Raw genomic sequence first — 20,566 nt, forward strand, 5'->3', positions numbered from 1 at the left:
GGGCCCCGGGGCTGCTGGGCGCGGGACGGGGCGCGCGCGGCGCCCGGCGCGGTTCTGGACGGGCCCGTTGCGCTCCCCGCGCTGACGAGTGGGTGGTTTTGAGCGGGAGGCACGAAAGGAAAAGTTTTGCTTTGCTGCTTTACAAACACATTTCTTGAAAGTGCTGCCGGCGACGCGTGGCGTTGGGATCCTGCCTGCGGGGAGAAGTCTGAAAGGGCCCTCAGGAGCCTGCACGCTGCCCGCTCCCCAGCGTCCCGCTCCCCAAAACGCGGGGCTCCCAAACCCACCCGTGCCTTTGCTGCTGCGGGGCTGCGCTCGGCAGCGCGAGGCTCACGGGGCTCTGCTCTGTTCTCCAGATCCGGGGAAAAACCTCTTGTTGCGAAGGCGAAAGGCTGCGCCTGGCAGAGCGAGGCTGCTGCTCGGACCTTATCCGCGTTGTCCTGCTGCTGCTGGAGCGATAGCCGTGTGAGTACGGGTTGGGTGCTGCTGCTGCTCGGCTCTTGTGTTTGCAGTGCCTTACAGGGGGGCAAGTTAAGGAAAGGGGGGTTTTTGAAGTCCCTTCTCCCCCTTTACTTAGCACTACAGTGGTGAGAGGCTGCATTTAAATGCCTTTGAACAGGATAAGGGGAGGGTCTCCTTTGAGGTGGCCTAAGCTTAACTTGGGTGTTTATTTAAGAGATCTCCTCACAGCGTGTTGGGGTGTTTGATGGAAGGGCCCTACGTTGGGCTGCTGTTTTGTGGTTGTGTGGTTCAGTCTCGAACTGAGCTGGTGGTCACCGAAACCAGCAAGTGTGTTTGAAGGTCCAGTTTGGTTTTATCAGAGAAGCTGTGCTTGAGGGCAGTGCCATCTGGAAAGAACTTTCCATCATCTCTGAGGTCCTGCTTGATATATTTAAAAAAGAGCGCAACTGGAGGAAAAAAAGGTATTTTGGTCTCTTCAGTGATTTCTTCCTGCATCCTAAAGCTGGATGCATGAACAAAACAAAACAAGCTTGAATTCCCCAGCAACTCCAAACGAAGGGCCCTCCAGGGCCCACCTCCATCTTCCTCTTCCACTTGATCCTTCAAAAGTTGCACAGGTTGATGTAATTGAGTTTATTGGAGCTCACACATCTCTGTTAGGGAATGTGACTTTAAAAAACAGAACTTGTTTCCATCTCTCTAATCCCTTTCCCACAAAACTACTGGGGGAACAGGCTTTGTAGTGGATCGGGGATAACAGCAAATCTGGGCTCTGATTGAAACTGAAGAGAATTCATAAGTTTTGTTTGTATAAAGAACAGGGCACAGAGTTTTAATTATTATAAAAGTATTCTAGAGTTTTCAAATGTATTCAGCGTTGCCTTAATGATTTGTGCATGTAAATGCCCTGTAATTGAAAGCATCCATTTATGGGTCTGGCTTGCTAAGTGAGCTGTAAATTCTGCTTTTCAGATTGGATTTAATGACTTTTATCATAAAGCCACAAACTGGTTGTGAACTGTGCCGAGAGGCAAACAATACCTAAGCTTACTTTGCCAAAATATTTGTAATTGTTGATTTGTTAAACTGAATTGCTGCAGGTCATGCGATGGGATTAGTTTTTTTTGTCATAGAATGGAGAGTACAGGCAGCCCTGTGTTCAGTACTCTCTGGGCTAGAAAAAATTGGCTGCTGCTGAAAAATCTTCCTAAATGCTGCTCTCTACTTCCAGCAGAGAAACTGCATTGCAAAGAGTAAGGCTTCAATGAATGCAATTTTGTTGTGGTTATGCATGTTTGACAGTCATAAGGTGAAGACTAAGAGGAGAGAGTGCAGGAACAGTTCCTGGGTCTGGCAGCAGTTTAGTCTGGAGCTCGAGCTTGATTAAATTATGCTAGAGCAGCACGAGTAACATAAGGCTCTCTTGATAAGCAGGGTTCTCATCGCTCTGTACCAAACAAGAGTGTTTGAAGAATGTTTTTTAGGCCTGATTTGAAAGTGAACTTTGAATAAACTAATTAAATGCCCTTGTTTATCATTCAACAAAGTAGAGAAACTGCGAGGTTCTGTGGCTGAAAAACGAAAATTGGGTACTTGATAACCTGGTAGGAGACTCTTTCTGCTAAATTTATCCCAGGAGTATGTCCTTTCTGAAATAATCAAATTGACTCTTGACTGTTACACATGGAAAATCAGAGTCAAAACAAAAAACAGTGAGAAGACTTGTAAATCTRCTGTGGTTTGGAATGCCTGTTTAGTGCCTTTTTTTAAATTATTTTTTAATAGATATTAGGCTCTCAGTTTTAAGGATCAATTCTTGCTCCTTAACACGAACCAACTCACCAAAGTCATTTGCTTTAKGAAGACAGGTGGATTGGCTGAATGTGGTCTTGGTAATATTCCTCTTTGGTAATTCTAGGAGAGTTGCTAAAATGTTTCAGTTCTATTAGTAGCTCAATCGAAGGTCTTYAAAATGAAAATCTTCCTTCTCATGCCTGCTTGCATGCAGTTTTAGTGCACTCTGAATGCTTATGCTGCTTCCAGAGTGCTAATGTTCTGATAGCAGTAAAGCTGCTCGTTATTACGTTTGTCTGTAATTCGCAGCAGTCTTTAGTAATTGGAAAAAAAAATCCAGCTTTTGAAACTTTCATAACATCATATTGGTGCTTATTTTAATTCTGGGTATGAGAAGCCTAAGTTTTCTCACTTGATTCATAATCAAACTTTGAGATGAGTGARAGGAAAAAGGCTACTTTCAAAGTGGGTGGCTCATTCTCTTTTCAATGAGCTGTGCAAAGATAATACAGTTTTGCAGAATCTTGAGAGGCCTTTGCAAGACTAGAGCACCATGAATTTCAAGAATTAATGTGGCAGTTGAGTTTCTGAACTGGCATCTTACAAAATCCTCCTCCGAAAGCTGTCCCAGAGGAAGCATTTTCTCCCCTTCTGTCCCCCGAAGTCGCCAGCAGCCTGCCTTGAACTTGCCGCGTGTCAGAGCCGAGCAAGGACTTTGGCTCCCCTTGGAGGAGCTTTGGCCCAGGACCTGRCCAGATGGAGCCCCTTGGAAGGGAGCTTTTCCCAGGCGCATCCCGCTGCTGGCCTAATTGGCTGAAAAGCTTGAACCGGGGAGAGGGGTGGCTGGGAGGGCATCACGCAGCAGGCCTGGATTCTCCTTCCCTCTTCCCTCCTCCGCCGCCGAGAGTGAAAAATCCCAAGTGCTCCAAACCTGCCGAGGAGATGTGTGAAGCCCACGTACTCCACGCAGAATATGGAAGGAGAAGGATGTGCCTCATCCTTCATGTGTGGTGGTTCCTCAAAGGCCATGTGAGCAGCAGCCGCTTTGAGCTCTTCCAGTTTGACAAAAACAAGTCTCCAGGTTTTTCTACAATACACTTCTGTAGAAGAAGAAAGAATGAGCCTGTCTGGAAAGTATTGAGATCATTAACAATGGGGAAAGCTTTCTCAGGTTCCACTGAAAATAATTTGTCTTCCTGCTSTTCAGAGCAACAATCTGAAGAATCTAGAAGGAGATCATAAATTTGGTTTACTTCTGTTCARTACAAGATGAAAGACTTGTTTTATCTTTTCTCAAGGTTTCTGTAATAATGATTTTTAATCCAGATGACACTTGTAGTACTCCATAAGCTATGCCCTTTAAAACTGTATTGTTGTGTTTTGATATTAGCTTAAATAGGCCATGCTTCTGTAAATATTACCTTATTCTGGAACAACTCGTACTGCAGGGGTGATGTGAAGGGAGAGTGTATATTCCTTCCTGCCTTCTAAGCAGTRTGTACTTGGATAAGAATCTTTATCAATTCCGCCAAGTTTCAGGATTAATGAAGAACCTTTGCTTTTTAATAATGCTGCACAAATGAGACAAAGATTGGGAGGAAATGAACTTTTAGACAAACTATTCTTCCTGAATCTTCTTTCCTCAAGAGCTTAACTTCTGTCCCCTTTATGTGAGAAGAGCACTTGCAAATAAAGTTCCTCTAAGCCAGAATGCTTCCAGGCAAACAAGAAAAGATTGGGTTTCTTTATTTCAAGWTTAAGATGAATAAGCAGACTGATATGAAATATGTTGCATAAGGTTTTGGAATAAATTAGCCAGAAATCACTTGATATTTTTGGTAACAGCAGTGTGTTTATAGTATGTTCCAGACACTCAGGAGAGGAAATTTTCCTTGAAGGTTTTAATTTGTTAGCATGCTGCCTTTAAGCTTTTCTTCGTCTTTTATGCTCAGTTGTTGCTGGGGTCACGGGCTTAGTGTTTAATACGGGTCCCAGAGGACTACAACAGAAGGGAATAACAGCAGACATGACTCAAACTGTGACTTAAGAAGCTGCCAACGATGACACTATGTTTGACCAGCTATAGAAACATGCGTGCATCGGGAAATGGGAATATGCTACAGAGGTAGGGATGAACCAGATACCACCAAAGTTAGGCAATTTGTAGATGTTTTTTTCAGTTTTAATCTGCTTGGAGTAACTATTTTTTAACTGCACATTCTCCCAGTGTGCCAGCAGTTTAAAGCAGTATGAGTGGAATGGAAACTCTCTTCTTTGTATTGCACTTCTGCCCTGATGTTAGTAGTTAAATTGTAGTTGAGCTTAGAAAGGGATCTAGAGACTCAATGATAAATTACAGGAARGTATTTGATATGTTGAAATGTTGTGGAAATAGTGCACGTGAAGTCAAAAAGATTCAAATTTTGAGTGTAATATTGGGCCTTAATAGAAATGAATGAGCAGAGATGGTGCAAAGAATGAATGATAGGAAGGTGCAGATGTCAAAGTCCCTAAAAGGCCTTAAATGAGGGCTCGGTATTTGGAGAAGGTTGACTGTGAGCTTCATTGATTTCATGAAGATTGTACCACGAGGAAAAAGAGATTTGACAGAGTTAGCATCTATTCATTTAGACTGCAGCCATCTTCGTAATGTAGAAATGTTTCTTGCAGTGCTGGCAAAGTTCAGAGTTGGGGTGAGAAAGGAAGGATTTTACTCATTTTCATGGATTAACAAAAGATACAGGGAAGAAAACAGTAGTAGAACACGGATGGTTTTTAGTAAGGGACAGAGCCTAGCACCAACTGTCATGGTGAGAGAGAGGATGATGCTTTAAGAATAAAAGATTATAGCMCCTTATGTTACTATATCCACCTGCAGGCAAAAAAAAAAAGTGACGAGTTAAAATGGGTTTTGCTGGTCCAAAATGAGCTGCAGCAAACTGATCTGTAAATCCATGGGTATTTGGCACCTCAGGCTATGGTTACAAGCTAATACACCTGGTAGAGGTGAATACAAGCCCTCTGTTTTCACAGGRAATGTGATAAACATCTACAAAATCCTCAAGCTTAGGGACAAGATGAATATAAGCAGCTCTTCAGCAGAGCTTGTGGCAATGGTGCAAGGGGCACCCACTTCTGCTAGGAAGAGATCAAGATAAACACCTGAAAGTCCCCCTTAACACAATGGGCCATAAACACCTGGTGCTGGTTGCCAGAAGAGGTCATAGAGGCAGTTTGTATCATTAGGTCTGGAAATGATTAGATAAATTGATGGACAACAGTCCATAAATGTCTACTATATGGGAAAGGAACCTTTAATGTTGCTGCTGGGAGGGAACTGGCTGCRCAAAGCAGCCCTGCTCTTGTGCTTTACTGTGAATAGCGCATCTTTTTGCTGCTGTAAAGTAATAAGAATGTGCCACTGGGTCAGAAGAGTGGTGCRCCTGCCTTGCTGCCTTGTCCTTGTGCAATTTAGATTTGTCTGAATTGTTTGGGATWCAAGCTAAATGTGCCACGTACTTTGTAGAACCTCCTTTACCTTTGGAGCAGAAAGTAACTTCTGCAGAAATACTCAGCTGAAATAGACTCCTGGCAAGAGAATATTGCAATCGGTAAAGTTTTAGGCTGAATGAAGTCCTGGCTTACTTGTGTCACGTTCTCTCTGCTCTGCCTTTTAAAGGTACTGGGTTGTTACTGGAATAACTTAATGAACTTCAGTGGCACATAGCATACCAATGACTGGAAGGGAGCAGCTAGTTTAAACTTCCCAGAATCTTAGACCACAGCTGTGCTGTATGTTTATTTTTCTAATCATCTGTTAAGGTGCAATAMTCAGTGTAATAAAGTACTTGTAAAGTAGATATAGATGTTTTTTAGTTGTTCTCATTGCTAATGGGGTAACAGCTCTGTCTTTTCTTTTGTTCAACTTCTACAGAAACTGCACTATAAACACGTAGGTAAAGGAACTGAGTAAAACGGTAAATAAACTCTCTGAAAAATTCTGGCTAGTTAGGTCTGAACTGACAGCCCTTTGAAAATGGGGAAAGGAAGGCTTTTGCTTTTGAATGTGTCAAAATAGCTTAAGAATTAAAATGTAAAGAAGAACTGGTACATGTGGGGCTGAATTCCTCACTGCAAACGTTGGATCACTTAACATACGTTTGAAGCAGAAAGGCAAATTTTATTTAAGAGCCGGAGGACACTGAAAAATATATATTAATAGGGATAAATTCATAGATCAATATTATGTCTTAAGGGAGTGAAAACTGTAAAACTGGACATCTCATCTCAAGGGGTGCTCAGAAGAAATAGAGGCATGGAGTGTTTTTAAAGGGCTTGTGAAAATAGGCAAGTTCACTTGGTAGTGGATGAGGCCTTAGTGAAATGTGTTTTATGAGACTGGCCATCCAGTAATTATCCTGGGACATTGAAAGGTGGCAAACCTGAAGCTAAAGAACAGGAAGTATGAGGATTTTGTGGGGATGAGCTCCATAGATCTGAGGAGAGTTGTGTGAGTAAGCATCCGTGTTGGTCCTTGTAGTTGTCATCTTGTCTAAACATTGGATTTCGTGCTCAGACTTCAAACCATCAGTTACTGGTGTTTAAATGTGGTCTTTGTGGCAAAATAGATTTCTCTCTGGTTGTTTTTTGGGAATTTCTAGCGTATGCGTCAAGTCTTAGTGCTGGCCCTGCTCAGAAGTTGTGTGTCTTTATTAATAAAGTCCAGAGCTACTGCTATTCCAAGTCACACCTGGAACATCTAGACCAGTTTCCCCTTTCAGAAGCTTAGTAGGAGCATTTCTTAAAACAGCAGAGGCTACGTAAGCCTCCTGTTTTGTCTCTGGAGCCACTTTATACAGCAAGTTAAGAGTATAATTTGTCTTTGGTCTGTGCTGCTTTAGATTGCCAGGTGTCAATGCTGGTACTTGCAGCACTGTGTGTGAGCAGATGTTACCTGTTAATTTGGAAAAAAACTGACTCAGTCAAAAACTTCATCATTTTCTGCTAGTTTAACTAAGTCTTGGTGGAAAGGTCTAACATATGTTAAGGCTGGTGCATAGGAAAAGGTGGGGAGAAAGGGAAAATCAAGACGTGGACATGACAAAAAGTTGCTGCATTGGCTTAGCTCCCCATGAGAGTGTAGCTTGAGCGTCCTGTTCAGAATTTAATTTTAAGATGTTGGATATTATGTTTATTTTTCTTCTTTGCTGCAGCCAGGATTCCAGTAGAATGGTTCTGCTGGCTGCAAAACCTGACCTGCGGTCAGGTTGGACGCAACTGGACATAATTCTGCAATAATTTAATGTTACTGGGAGTTATTTTCATATTGTAGTCTTGTATGAAATGAATACTCTTGATTTAAGATTAATGGATTATTTTGAATCCGTTTCCTAAAATTAGCAGTGTTAATCTTGAGTGCCTGTTAATCAGAAACTGTCTCCTGGAGCCCAGACGGCTCTAATTCAGTCTTCAGTAATATTTTCAAGTAGTCTCAGAAGCTATTTTGTGGAGGTTATAATTTACCTGGAAATAAAATAGCCTTTCTATGAAATGCTCAGCTTTGTGGAAGTCAAAAAGCTACAATTTTAAGCTATTAATATAATGTATCTTTTGTTGACTTGTTGGTTCTTTCTGAAGCTGCTAAGACATTGACAAAGCATAAATTAATCCTGAATAGTTTGACTTAAATGCTCCCAAATCAAGGGTGCTATTTTGCAAATGGGTGAAATTTTAATGAAGTAAAATAGAAGTGTGTCTGTGCAGGATGGTGAGGCATGGAAGGTACATTCAGCTCTCTGATCAGGTATCTTGAAGGTAGCATTGATTCTTAGCTAAAATCAGATTTTTCAGTTCACTGAACTAGCTCACACAGCTACAGATACTGAAGTTAGGAAACAGGGCACCTTTCTGAAATTCAAATACCCAGTTGCTGCTTGGGAATAAGTTTTATCTTTTGGCTTTCATGCCACGCTTTTGTCCCCAGGACCACGATGTCCTCAGGCAAGCTCTAATAGCTGTCTGCCCAAAACAATACAGCTGATTTGGGGCTTATGTTTTAATACCTAAAGCTAGCCTAATAGAGGCTGCAAAACCAAGAAGTGTTTTGCTGACTATTATTTCTCTTTTATATGATTTAAAGTGTAACTCACGGGAAAAGCTGGATATTTTCAGTCTAATCTTTCATTTTACATAGACAATCTGATCCAGGGGGCAGATAGTGAATGTGAGGTTATCAACAATGACAATGGACAAGCAGATCCACAGCTCAGGTACCTGAAAAGCCATATCGTACAGATCCTTCAAAGAATTTGGGAAGACTCCAAATCGTTTCAGGTAGTTCCACTTGAGAAGGTGTGCTGTCTGTAGGCCATTTTATTCTAAATTGGATGAAGAACGTAAGCTCAACACCAAAYTTGAAGAGTGAAGTTCAAATTAACATCCCCTGTGGAGCAAGTGTTATTTAAATTATGGCAAAGAAGACAAAAGGCTTGTCGATTTGCTGACTATTGGAAGACTTTTGTCAAGCTGTGAAGACCAAATGACGTTCCAAATACAATTTTGCTTGGTAAATTAATTTGAGGTCCAACAGAACATAACCAATCTGTATTTACAATGTGTCAATCATTAATGTTTTCATAAATGACTAAAAACCCCCATTTGAGGTGCAAAGATAGACTAAAGTTCATTCTTATTTTTACTGAAGAGATGAAACTTTAGCCAGGGAAGATTTGGGCAGAAAAATTACCTAATCAAACATCAGGGTGTCAGAAATGTAGGTGCTCCTGCTTAGAAGGGGGTTGAGTTAGACAATCCCTAGAGGTCCCTTCCAACCTCAACCATTCTGTGATCAAATTGGTGTACTAATTTGCACAAACTGTTGAGGGAAAAGCAAGGGTGTGCAGAAACTTGCACTTAAATCTCTTTGGTGATTTAACTGTTCATGGTGCAGACTGGTTTTGAACTGTTATCGGGTTTACTCGGGGAGCCTGCACCCTATGGTGTTTGGTAATGAAGTTCCTAGCAAGGTATTTGCTTTATGTAATGCCTGAGTTGCTAACGTGTCTGTTCTGGTTTGTGTTTTTAGGGATCTGACGGGCACCTCTAATTTATTGCGTGCTGAGTGTTCTGGCTGGTGAAAATCATGTCATCCATATTGCCGTTCACTCCACCGGTGGTGAAGAGACTTCTGGGGTGGAAAAAGTCTGCTGGTGGCTCTGGAGGGGCTGGTGGTGGAGAGCAGAATGGCCAGGAGGAAAAGTGGTGTGAAAAAGCAGTGAAAAGCCTGGTGAAGAAGCTAAAGAAAACGGGGCAGCTGGATGAGCTGGAGAAGGCAATTACCACTCAAAATTGCAATACAAAATGTGTGACGATACCAAGGTAAGCTTGTTGTGTTTGAAATTGTTAATAGCGATTAAGAAATGACTGGGTGGATGTTTAGAATATCTTGTGAATAAACAAAGAAACTAGTTGCATGCTTTCGATTATTTTCTGGAAAAAAAAGCCTTTATAACCTATTTTGCTTCTAAGTGCTTGCTTCACCTCTTACAGCTGAATCACATGCTTTGTAAAAATCAAAATTTCTAATAATTTTACAGTCATTTTGCATTGCCAACTGGATTATAATTTGTATACATCGTTGTGGTGCCTAGCACAGCTTTTAGTTTGTAGCACTGCTTTAAACTTTTATTTAATAACCCTGTCTATAATTGGAGGGGCTTACTTGAACCTACACTTTCACATAACAAAAAATTGACTTGTTTTCCTTGGTCAACACTTCAGTCATCTAATTACTGCTTTTCAGTGGCTTAATTAAAGTTGTACAAGCTGCCTTCCTTCTCCCTTTGGAAGGGGGATCTTATCTTTGGAGGCAGGTTGCCTGCAGATCARTTTATTTACTGTAATTATTACTTGCTATTGGTTAATGAAAGTGCTTTCCATTTAATAACGTGGAGTATTTCTAGAAATTTTCTTCTGCTCCTTTATATGTATGTACATTTAGGTGAACGCCTTGCATTCTACCCCTTTGACTTTCAACTTAATTCATAGCAACTGCTGTGCGAGAGGCAAGGGTTGTGTTTGTAAGTATTAATATGATGTACTCGAGATTTGTGTTGTACAGAATTCCCACTAAGGTGCATGTGTAAGCTCGTTAAGTGTGCAACATAAAGATCAAATCACTGGTAATTTTTTTTTTTTCCCCTTGTTATGAAAAAGTTGCAGGATCTTGTGACCCTGGAATGTTCTAGGCCACCAGCTCCTTGACACTTAAAATAGTTTCGAAGGGAGGGAAGCAACATGCCTTTTATGAGCTTGGTTTCTATATTGGCACATTGGTCCCTCTATACTTTTCAACTTYGTACTAATCATAGCACAAACTAGATTTAACTGGTGTCAGTAATGGTTTCCATGTATCAAATGTATTACAGCCTTTATCTAATAATGGTTTTAGCATTCTCTTCTAGATTTGACATAACTTTCTCAGAAAGTCTTGCCTGTTCTCTGAAGCTGTGGCTATTTAAATTCTCTGCTTTTTCTTTTCTTGATTCACCTTTTGTTTCTACTGCTGCACTCTGCTTTATTTGTTYATTCATTCCCCTAGAGTAGTCTCAAAATTCTCTGGCTTTCTCTTCTGCTCTCCTCCTTTTGACACTCTGAAAACAATCAGAAATGCAGCATCTGTTAGAGCTTYGTGATCTTAGTGTGGATTGTTAGGCTGACATAAAACTCTTTGGGGGATATGTTTATGATTGAGATAGTTCCGTATCTTTTTGGCCAAGTCTTTACCATGTCAAAGACTGGTCAACTAGAAGAAGACTTTGTGTGATGGAAACTAAATGTGCCTTACAACCACTCTCTTGACGCACACTGAATCTACCTTTTGGCCAAATGTTAGACTTCTTGATGCTGTCCTGCAGGCCTACTGGGGTGGTATGTGTTACCACTTCGCCCCTGTTAGAAGATAAAAAGAGCTCGCCAATTTACAGTTGTTTTCCCAGGGCGCTTGTCTTTGTATTAAAGTGATTCCCCTTGCCTCTGTGACCTCTTATGCTACAGTAATAACAGTAAATAACTCTTTAAAACAGAATGCAAAGATRTGTTATCTGCTCTGTGCAATGCAGTCTCTGTGTAGCAATGAGCAGTGTGGCACACTGTTCTCAGCTCTTCTGGAGTCAACTCTGAAAAGGACCAGGTTTTGCTAGATTTTACTCCTTGACTGTCTTGGGAAGAAGCTGGTTGCTGCAGAGCACTTCTGGTGGTGTTGGCTTTTGTACAACATTTACTTTTAAACAAATGTGGCTGTGGTGTTAAAGGCTAGATGGTACTCGGGCTGCCAGCAGTGCTCCACAAAATTTAGTTTTGTAGTTGGGTTTTAGACTGTTGGTCTTATTTTACTTTGACAGCAGCACTCTGGCTGCTGAAGAATGAACAGATGACAGCTCAATACTGTAATGATTTGGGGAGATTCTTGTTCTTCAGTTTAAGAAGTTAATAAAACCTCTTCTTGAGACCATCTTCAGTGGATCACCCAAAGAGCTGTAGGTCATCAGGCAAAATTTAGAAAAATATACTAAATTTGAAATTTTTTTTCTTCCTAACCAGTAAGAAGTTTGGGGTACAAAGCTATTAAGCTACARTTCTGACATACCTACTCTTATTTAAGCAGAAGAGTTATTGACCTGTGCTGTTTGCCTCTTCTCCAAACTATTGCATTATCAACAGAAATTTCACTTGTGGCTGTACAAATTTTTGATCCCACTGGAAATTTCCTGACTTTGATGCAATGTTTAACTCCTCCATACCCTTGCATGGTCAAAACCCAAAGTAGCTTAAAAACGTGGAGGCTCWTCTCCAAACTGAAAGAAGCTTTGGCAAAAGTTGAATAAAATTCCCAATTCAGAAACGTGCACGTGCTTCCCATGTCACTTAATATCCTGCAGCGCTGAGAATCCTTCTGTTCCTGCCCCATCTGTCAAGGTGACCACATACTATAAGGCTGATACAATGTGTACAAATCAAGCTGCTCTTGTGGTAATTAACACAACTTCTTATGTGGCCTAATAGGGGTTCTGAGAAAGCAGAAGCAAGCAGATGGAGTGGGTGTTGGCCTGGCACGGCAGGGGTGCTTAGCGCTCGGTAAGTGGGTCAGTAATCTAGAGCAGAGGCTAAATAAGTACAGCGGTCCTTTTGACACTAGCCCTCTAAGTAATTTGTAGTTATCTTGCTGAATCCTCCCAGCAAGCCAGTGGGATTCTAATCTCATAATCCCTGTGTATCCTCAAACTCAATGTTGGCGCTTGAGTTCACTTTTCTAAAATGTGTAATGGGCTCGGTTGTATATAAGAGGGCGTCTCTAGGCCCTCCCGTGTGATTTTGATCCAAATATAGCCCCAGAGCAGTCAGTGAAGATGCAGAGAACATGAGCATTAGTTTATATAAGAATCCTTCCAAAGGATCTGCTTGTAAACAAATATTTTTAAATAGCAATAACTGAAATACAAGCCTTTTACAAACTAAACCGTGCAATGCAGTGAATAATCAATGGCATGTCCATGGTGGGTATTTGCTATATAAAAAGTCCTCTCAGCAGTGACAGTTCAGGGTGTTATAAGCCAAAGCAGGGAAGCACGAGTGACTAGTTCTAGCAGCCCCATAGGATGGTGTGGTCAGCTGTATGGCTCTGTTCCAAGAGAATGTGCATTATACTTCATGCTGTTTTCTTGCTTTTCTGGTTAYGCTTACAGAATTGAAGTTGCTTTTGAGTAATAGCAAATATGTGGAACTAACATCAGAGGAGGTTAGCTGGAATGAGTTAGGGGATCGTGTTGAATGGAGTGTTGTAGCTGTTYATTAAAGAAGTTATGGGAAGAAGGGTTGTTTTGCATGGAGTTCAGACTGCCTCCTGCACATGTTTCTGAAAAATAGTGCAGAATTGATCATGTCATTGCCGAGCTGCAACCAAGCGCGTGCAAATCACAGGCTGAGTTTTGCTTCTGTGGCCACCCTTGGGTAACGTGGCAGCTGTAGTGTCTTGTGTTGCATGAAGGGCAAGTGGTGATGATGATGACCTGCCTGTATGGGGTATTCCCTAGGTGCAGCCCTAATCCTTGTTCCTTGCACATCGTAATCCATTCACTCTCCCCCAGAAGATGCCATCTTGTGCTCTGCTTTCACTTGCCTRTTGTCAAACCCACAGAGCTGCCTTGTGTCTCATCTTGTCGCTGGCAGTTGCCCTGCTCCACAGGGACAGTTTGCACCGTGCAATGCTGAAAAGAGGCATATTGCATTTCTCAGTGGGTGCGTGCTCCTTCCCTCAGTATATTTGGATGATAAAGAACACATAGGCATACTCCTCCAGTCTCAGAGCTTCTAGCTTTTATTCATTTTAGCTTTGCACAGTGAATGCAGCTTTTGTGTGTGCCCTCGCATGGCTATTGCTAGCTGAAAGGAAGGAGATGAGACAGCTAAGTGATGCATCTGTATCAGTATGCCTCTATTTCCTCTTTCCAGAGGTTTGCAAACTCATCTCAGTACTCTAGATACAGCCCCAAATAACTTCCTGATTGCTGGCTTAAAAGAAGAAACTTTCTTCTTGAACAGACAAAAATTCTGGCCATAGGTACGAAAGCTTCTTTCGGTGCTGTATGTAAAACAGTGCTCGCAGCTTGAACCCCGATCGTCATGGGAGACCTTGATTTTTCTCTGTGAAAGAGGTGAACTGTCTCTGCTTCCTAAGAGGCATGAGAGAAGTGATGGGTCTGGCAAGGTACTCGGTGGACTGAGATAAGGATTAAAGACTGGGCTCCTCAGTAGGGTTCTAGTGCTGTGCAAGTGCATCAAAAAGGTTTTGGTGAAATACAGCGAAATACAGGAAAGGCTAATGCTGTCTGAGCCTTGGTTCCCAGCCTGCTGTTCCAGTACAATTGTAGAAGGTGCTGAAAAATCTAAAAAATGGCTCTTCTTGCTTAACAGCTCAACATGCGCGTGGAAAAKGTGCCCTTATCTGTGCACGCTGCCCTTCTTGCTCAACACGAGGATAGCATCTCTGCTGTGTTTCCTGGTTTTCAAATGCCTGTGTTTGCTTTGAGCAGCCTGCCCGTTCTGAATGAGATGGGAGGGATAACAGGAGGGGCTTAAATCCTGCCTTTGTTTTGGGAGAGCCCAGCTGATCTGTGGAATTCAGTCATCCTGGTTTCTGGCTTCCAATGAGGGATGAATTCTGCATTGTTACCCTCCAGAAGAGGAGAAAAGCCTCACTGTGCTCCATAGTTTTGGTGWATCTGAGGGAGTTTGGGATGAAATGAGGAGTAGGCAACTGCAAGTGCCCGTCGATCAGATTTCAGTAACTCTACTGCTTGCTTRGAGTTTACTAGGATGAAGAGGTGGCATTTTAAAGCCTTACCTATTGCATAATTTTCACTTCAGCTAATAAAGATTGGTAACTTAAAGGGCTGCCATGGACATCCTAGTTCCCATGATCACACCCCAGTTCCCGTTTCTTCAGAAAAATCTCCTGCAAAGTTCCACCAAGCACCTAAGAAGACTAAAAGTGAGAAGTGTTCAGAATGGTCCAGTTTGTCTGAAGAAATTATGAACTTCACTGATGTGCCAGTGTTCTTTAATTTGCCTGCTGTGCAGCTTGCCCTTCCTTCCCTGCGATGGGTTAGCCATGTGGGTAGGGTAAACAGCCTCGGCATGGCTGGTCGCACAGATTGAAATTGTGTTCTGAAAGCTGATGCTCGTGTTAATTATCATCCTCCCTGGATGGAAGTTAATAATGCTGGCCAAAGGGTTTAGGAGTGAGCAGCAACAAAGCAAACTGGGCAAAGAGGAGGTGTTTTTCAAGGTGGGAGAGGCGACTGGGAAGTGCTGTTTGAGAACAAGCCAGTCTTTTTAAGAGGAGAAAATCTGGGTGCTCTTTTCACATTACAGAAAGATACAGCTGATTTAGGTCTAAAGTGCACTTTTTTTTTTTCAACATAACCTGTTCTGTCAGTTAGTATGGATATTTGCATTCCCTAGGAATATTTGGCAGGAAAGTGGTGGCATAGCTGCATGCAGCAACCTCATTTTAAGGGTGCCTTTGATCACTGCCGGCTTCTAGAATAGGTTTTTAAGATCCTCTCCCCAAATAGGCTACTTCAGTTGATAGAAATGCAGCAGTCCCTGTGCTCTGTTCTTCCCCTGGATAAAGCCTTAAAAGATGGGCAATTTTGACAATTAAACTGGGGAATTAATAATAATAATAARGGTTCCTCTGGAAACAGTTACAGGAGAGTTCAAACATCTGCATCTCTGCTACCAAGTTAGCTAAGAAGACAACTGCAGGAGGTTGAATTGGCACAGTAGATCCTAAAATAATAATTGTAGCCGGGCAGAGGTGAAGTCTTTTCTCGGCCATGGATCTTGGCACCATCTGTTAGTTTGTAGCTGAGATGGGATAATTTGCTAGTTGAGTAGAGGATGGGCATTAATCCTTAGTTGTGGCTCACAAGATGAGGACTGCTGGGTTAAAGAATGTCCTCAAATGATTCATCAGATTTAATTCCCTATGCATTCAGTGAGATGTAAATTAAAATGATTCTATAAATGGTTGAAGATCTATAGTTGAATGTCTTAAGACATCCTAAAATATGCATAAAGGTGTTGAAGGGCATGGGCACACACTGAAGCACTGTCTTTATTGCTCAGATTACAGGAMACATGATTGTAAATTGTCTTCTGCTGAACTGGCTCCTTTTCCTCATAATAGGATTATTGAGTGGGTTCTCCTTCATCCTTCTTTTCTTCTGATGGAATTTAAATAAAAATAGTGCCTTAGGACAACAAAGAATGGCAAGTGATGACTAAGAGTTGGTGAGTTTTAGGCATGATGTGCTTCAAAATCACCTTCTGTGATAGGTGATCCTGTGAAAACTTTGAGTGCCTTCACTGGAAGGTGTAGCAGAAGGAGGATCAAATCACACTTGTCCTTTCCTGTCCTATAGTTCAGTTCCTGTGGGGCTTGAGTGTTGTTTCTGTGTCCTCTRTAGAAGCCTGGAGAAGTTCTTGGTGTTGAACTGCAGGCTCTGGAGCACCTCAACTTCTCCTTAGTAAAAGGAGTTGTACGATCCCCGTGCTGTACATTCAGTCATACAGTGTCCCAGCTTCCTTGGGACTTTACTGAGAGCCACGGTAGCAGGAGCAAGCACCAGGCATTCCAAGGCACTCCCATTCCCAAATAAACAGACCCAGTCCTGTTCAGATTCCAAAATCAGTCGTGTTCTGGATGGGGATGTAGAGAAGGGGATGCCAGCCCTAACCATGTGCTTGAGGTCACAGGACAGCTTTGATGCTGCATGCACAATATGCAACAGGAACTCTGGTTTCATGGCAGGTTTGAGTTCTGGGCCCTGTGAAAACTTGGCTTCTGAATTTGGAGTTCATTTCTAAACTTGGAGTTAAGTAGTCCGTGATGGTGCTGGTAGCACTAGACATACCTGTTACTTGAAAGTTACTCTAATGCATATCCTTCAGCTACRAAACTATTTTAAAACTCAATTTGATCAGTGATTATTGCAAAACTTAATTTGGGAATGGGATAAGTGAAGATCTGGTACTCATTCATGAGTTTCTCAATTTCTTTTAATCTTAATGAAAGAAAATTAATTTAGCTTAGCTCAGACCGATTTTTAAAAAATAACTTAAAGGACATACCAGTTTATCTGGCATTAATTCTGCTAAATTATACTTTCTTTAAATGTTTACTCAATACTGTATCATATTGCATAATCTTTGAAGTGCTTGTTTTCAGAAACTGACTTTAAATGACTTCTTTGAAGCTTTATTTAAAAAGAAATCAGTTTCAGCATATTGTAGGAAAAATGTTCTGTTACAAACTGCTCAGTGCTGTTTTATGCTCCTGTTTTGATGAGGAGCTGCAGTGAATGGAGGTGAGATGTGACAGTGAGTGAAAGCCCAAACCCCGGCAAGTTAATTGAAATAACAAGTAATGACTGTATTCAGGTGTAATTGAGGCTTTGTTAAATACACTAAAACACAGAGGTGTTTTTGACCTTGCCTGGCTTTGTACTCAGCTGTGGCTGCTGTAGAGAACCAAATTCCTGCTGGCTCAGGTCAAGCTTTAGTGCAGCAGTAGTTCACGTTACAGCATCAGAGTCCGCTTGAAAAAGGAATTCTTAAAGCATTAAACACTGACACTTAATGCTGCCAGTTTGAAGCTCGTGCAGTCCAGGAAGCCATGTGACTTGCCCACATTTGTTGCAGAATTGCTGTGCCAGGCAGACAGTTTTGGCACGTAAAAAAATATAAATGCACAGGGTATTTAGGCAGCAGTTCAAAGACTTCMCCCCTTGAGTCTGGAAGAAGAAAAAGTGTTGAGTTTTGAGGACCATACGAGTCAAATGTTGGGTCAGGGCTCTGGAGATGGGGCTTTCAGGCTTGACTGTGCTGCTTTTTTTTATTCCTGGGCAACATTCAAAAAAAGATTCTATTTGTGGCGATTTCTCCATCTGTAAATTGAGATGAGTTTTCGCAGGGTATGTGTGATAATGCCTCGTATTCACCTCAGTGGCATAAGCTGAATTACTGTTTATGCAGTGTGAGTTTAAGATGTTTTCTTGTCAGAATGTCAGCATGTTGAAAGCAGATTTGGGCATGAAAAGCTGCGTAAATCTGTCCTCCTTAATTTCAAGTTACTGTTTTTGGTGATTATTGCTTTAATGGTAAGAAATAGTACTCTCTTCAAGATTAGGAATAAAAAATCGAAAGAAATATTAAATTTCTCCTGACTGATGCACCTTGCCTTTTTGTCGCAAGCTAACTGATTTTTAGGCACATGAAAAATAGCTGTTTTTGCTGTAGTAGCTTACCTGTTTGATAGATCCCAGTATAATGCTTTAACTAGGAAGAATAGTATCTGTCTGACACTTTAAGAAGATATGTTGGTCATTTGAGATGAAAACATGGCCTGTGCTTTATTGTCAGTACTGAGTCCCAAATGCCCTCATAAATAGTAGTTATTTTTCTCCAGTTAAGGAATCTGGTTATAGCCAGCCCATGTCAGTGCTGAACTATTCCTTGAATTACTCTTGTGATTAGTGTCTTTATATCAGGCCAGCTATGCAATGTGAAGACTTCTCATTATATTCTTCTTCTGTAGAAGTCAGCCAATTTATTTTTCATGGTATTATAACAAGAAAAACGAGCACTGTTTTCATTAACAGGACTTTTTTTCTTGATAAGAACACAAACTTCCCAATTGTGTAGCTTAGTCTGTGAGGCTAGAAAGTATTTACAGGGTAAAAAAACTGCCATTCTTTTACTGCTGCAGCTTTGAACACAAATAGTTGTTTAACTGCTTTCCTACTGATACAATTCTGTTTATAACCTACACCTGCTTATTTAATAAGAGCAATTTCCCATGTCTCATTTACTGCTTGTTACTGTTGGCCTGCTCTGACCTGGTTGCAAAGTGGATTGGTGCAAAACTTTTAAATTTACTGTCTCCAATGCTGTGGCTCAATGATGAACAGCTTTTGTTGCCTTGCCGCATGGTTTGAAGCAGACCAGCAGGCTACAAGAGAGCAGTGGGGAGCTGCAGCGAGTTTGCGACTTGCTGCACATGTTTCAAAATGGGCAGAAGAGCCGGGAGACTGGGGGAATCTCCTTGCAAGAAGTGCTATGTGAAAGTCTGACCTCAGAGTTTCTTCAGAAACAATTACCCATATTGTGGTTTTTATTTATTATTTTTATTTCAAAATGTGCAATCCCATTKCAGTAGGTTGGAAATACAAAGTTTTCATTTGGAGGTTTTGCCTGTCACTGTTGGTAAACCGACCGTTTCCTGGGCTGCTTGGCTATTTTCTTCCTTCAGATACAGGATAGCCAAAAACCTCACTGAAAATAAACTTTGACATTGCTTAAGTGCAGATTTTCAAAGCTTGCGTCTCAACTGGTATTTGCTTTCTCTGAGTTTGTTGGAGGCTTCAAGTCAAGTTCCTCTGTGATATTATAAATATACTGTCATTTTTGACATTTTTGAATGTGTAGTCCTGATAACTAATGTGGATTTTTTTGACTCGAAGTGTAAAGTTTCATATGTTTGAAGCAATATTCARCTGTCAAATGTTAGGTTGAAAAAATTTTCTGTTTAATAGCTCAGATATTATTTTCATGGACTGAACTACATTTTCACAAAGCCTTTTCTGAACCTGTAAGGTTTGTACAAGTCAACAYCAACATCTGATCACCAAAGTGTTTTGATAGTCCTGTACTGTCTTTCCATAAGAAATGTTTCCCTTCTCTATTAGTGTGAGGGGAACTTGCATGTAAAGCTAATGACCGTATTAAAGAAAGAATTTAAGTATATCCACAAAACTGCAGATGAAAATCCCCTTTTGTTTTTTTAGCATATAAATTTTACTGCTTGGATGTTCTGGGAAAATACCTATTGAGCAATTGAGGCAAGAGCATCTGTGGGCAAACACTGAATGTGATTTTTCTGGAATATGAGCATGAGCAAGACACCTTGGACTTCAGGATTTGGCCATAATTTTAACACTTCTCTTTTGTGCTGTTCTAGGCAGTGAAGCTCAAGGAATAGGTTGTGATTCCTGCTCCAAGGGATCCCCGTGCTCAGACTCTGCGGGTGGGAACTGCTGTAGCCTCCTATGTCCTGCTCTGGTCTGACCTGTACTTGGGCATCTTGGTTGTCAAACTTGAACTTAATTGAATCCATTTGCTTCTTGTGTCCTCTGTGGAGCATAGTTATGTAGTGCTTGATCTTCCTTTGAATTTTTGTATCCCTGATTTCTAAAGATATTTTTTCTTGTTCAAAAGTGACTCAGGRTCGGTGTTTCTCTCCATTCACCCATTTTCACATTGGGTTTGAATCAGTAGCTTGCTTAGACTGCAGCAGTTGTTCCACCACGGTGTAGGGGCTTTCCTCTGGCAAGCACTTTTTAATTAAAACGTGTTCATTTGTCGTCTTGGGCCTCTGTCATGTCATTGARTTCCTCAAGACACATGGAATTCAGAGAGTAAGCTCTCCAGAAGCCCCTTCTGTTTGAAACGTGGGATTAAGATGTAATTCTCTTCTAAGAGTATTTTGCCAAGTCTACRTGTTTTTCAAGGCAACAGACCAAGATGGGGGGTTTGCAGAGCTAATCCTTCCTCCTCCTCAGCCTGGATACCCACAGGTGTGGGGCAGTTGATGAAATCATCACATCTCAACTTTCTCTGCTTTCCTCTGGGCTACAAAACGTGCTCGTGCAGTAATATCAGCTGCTCACGAGCTTGGAGGATGACAGGC

At 41.4% G+C, this 20,566-nt stretch overlaps 1 protein-coding gene across 1 annotated transcript in view; it reads left to right on the top strand.

Moving 5' to 3' along the window:
• The first annotated feature begins 360 nt into the window (after positions 1–360).
• The window catches only part of SMAD2 (SMAD family member 2), a 44,812-nt gene continuing 24,606 nt past the window's right edge, over positions 361–20,566 (top strand). Inside the window, exons 1-2 of the mRNA XM_026039360.1 lie at positions 361–465; positions 9,341–9,633. Of these exons, the coding sequence (XP_025895145.1) occupies positions 9,398–9,633 (236 nt within the window). The 5' untranslated portion in view covers positions 361–465; positions 9,341–9,397. The remainder of the gene's footprint in view (positions 466–9,340; positions 9,634–20,566) is intronic.

Source organism: Nothoprocta perdicaria, unplaced genomic scaffold, assembly GCF_003342845.1.
Source record: "Nothoprocta perdicaria isolate Ctin4 unplaced genomic scaffold, notPer1 scaffold_10, whole genome shotgun sequence".
Lineage (NCBI taxonomy): Eukaryota > Metazoa > Chordata > Aves > Tinamiformes > Tinamidae > Nothoprocta > Nothoprocta perdicaria.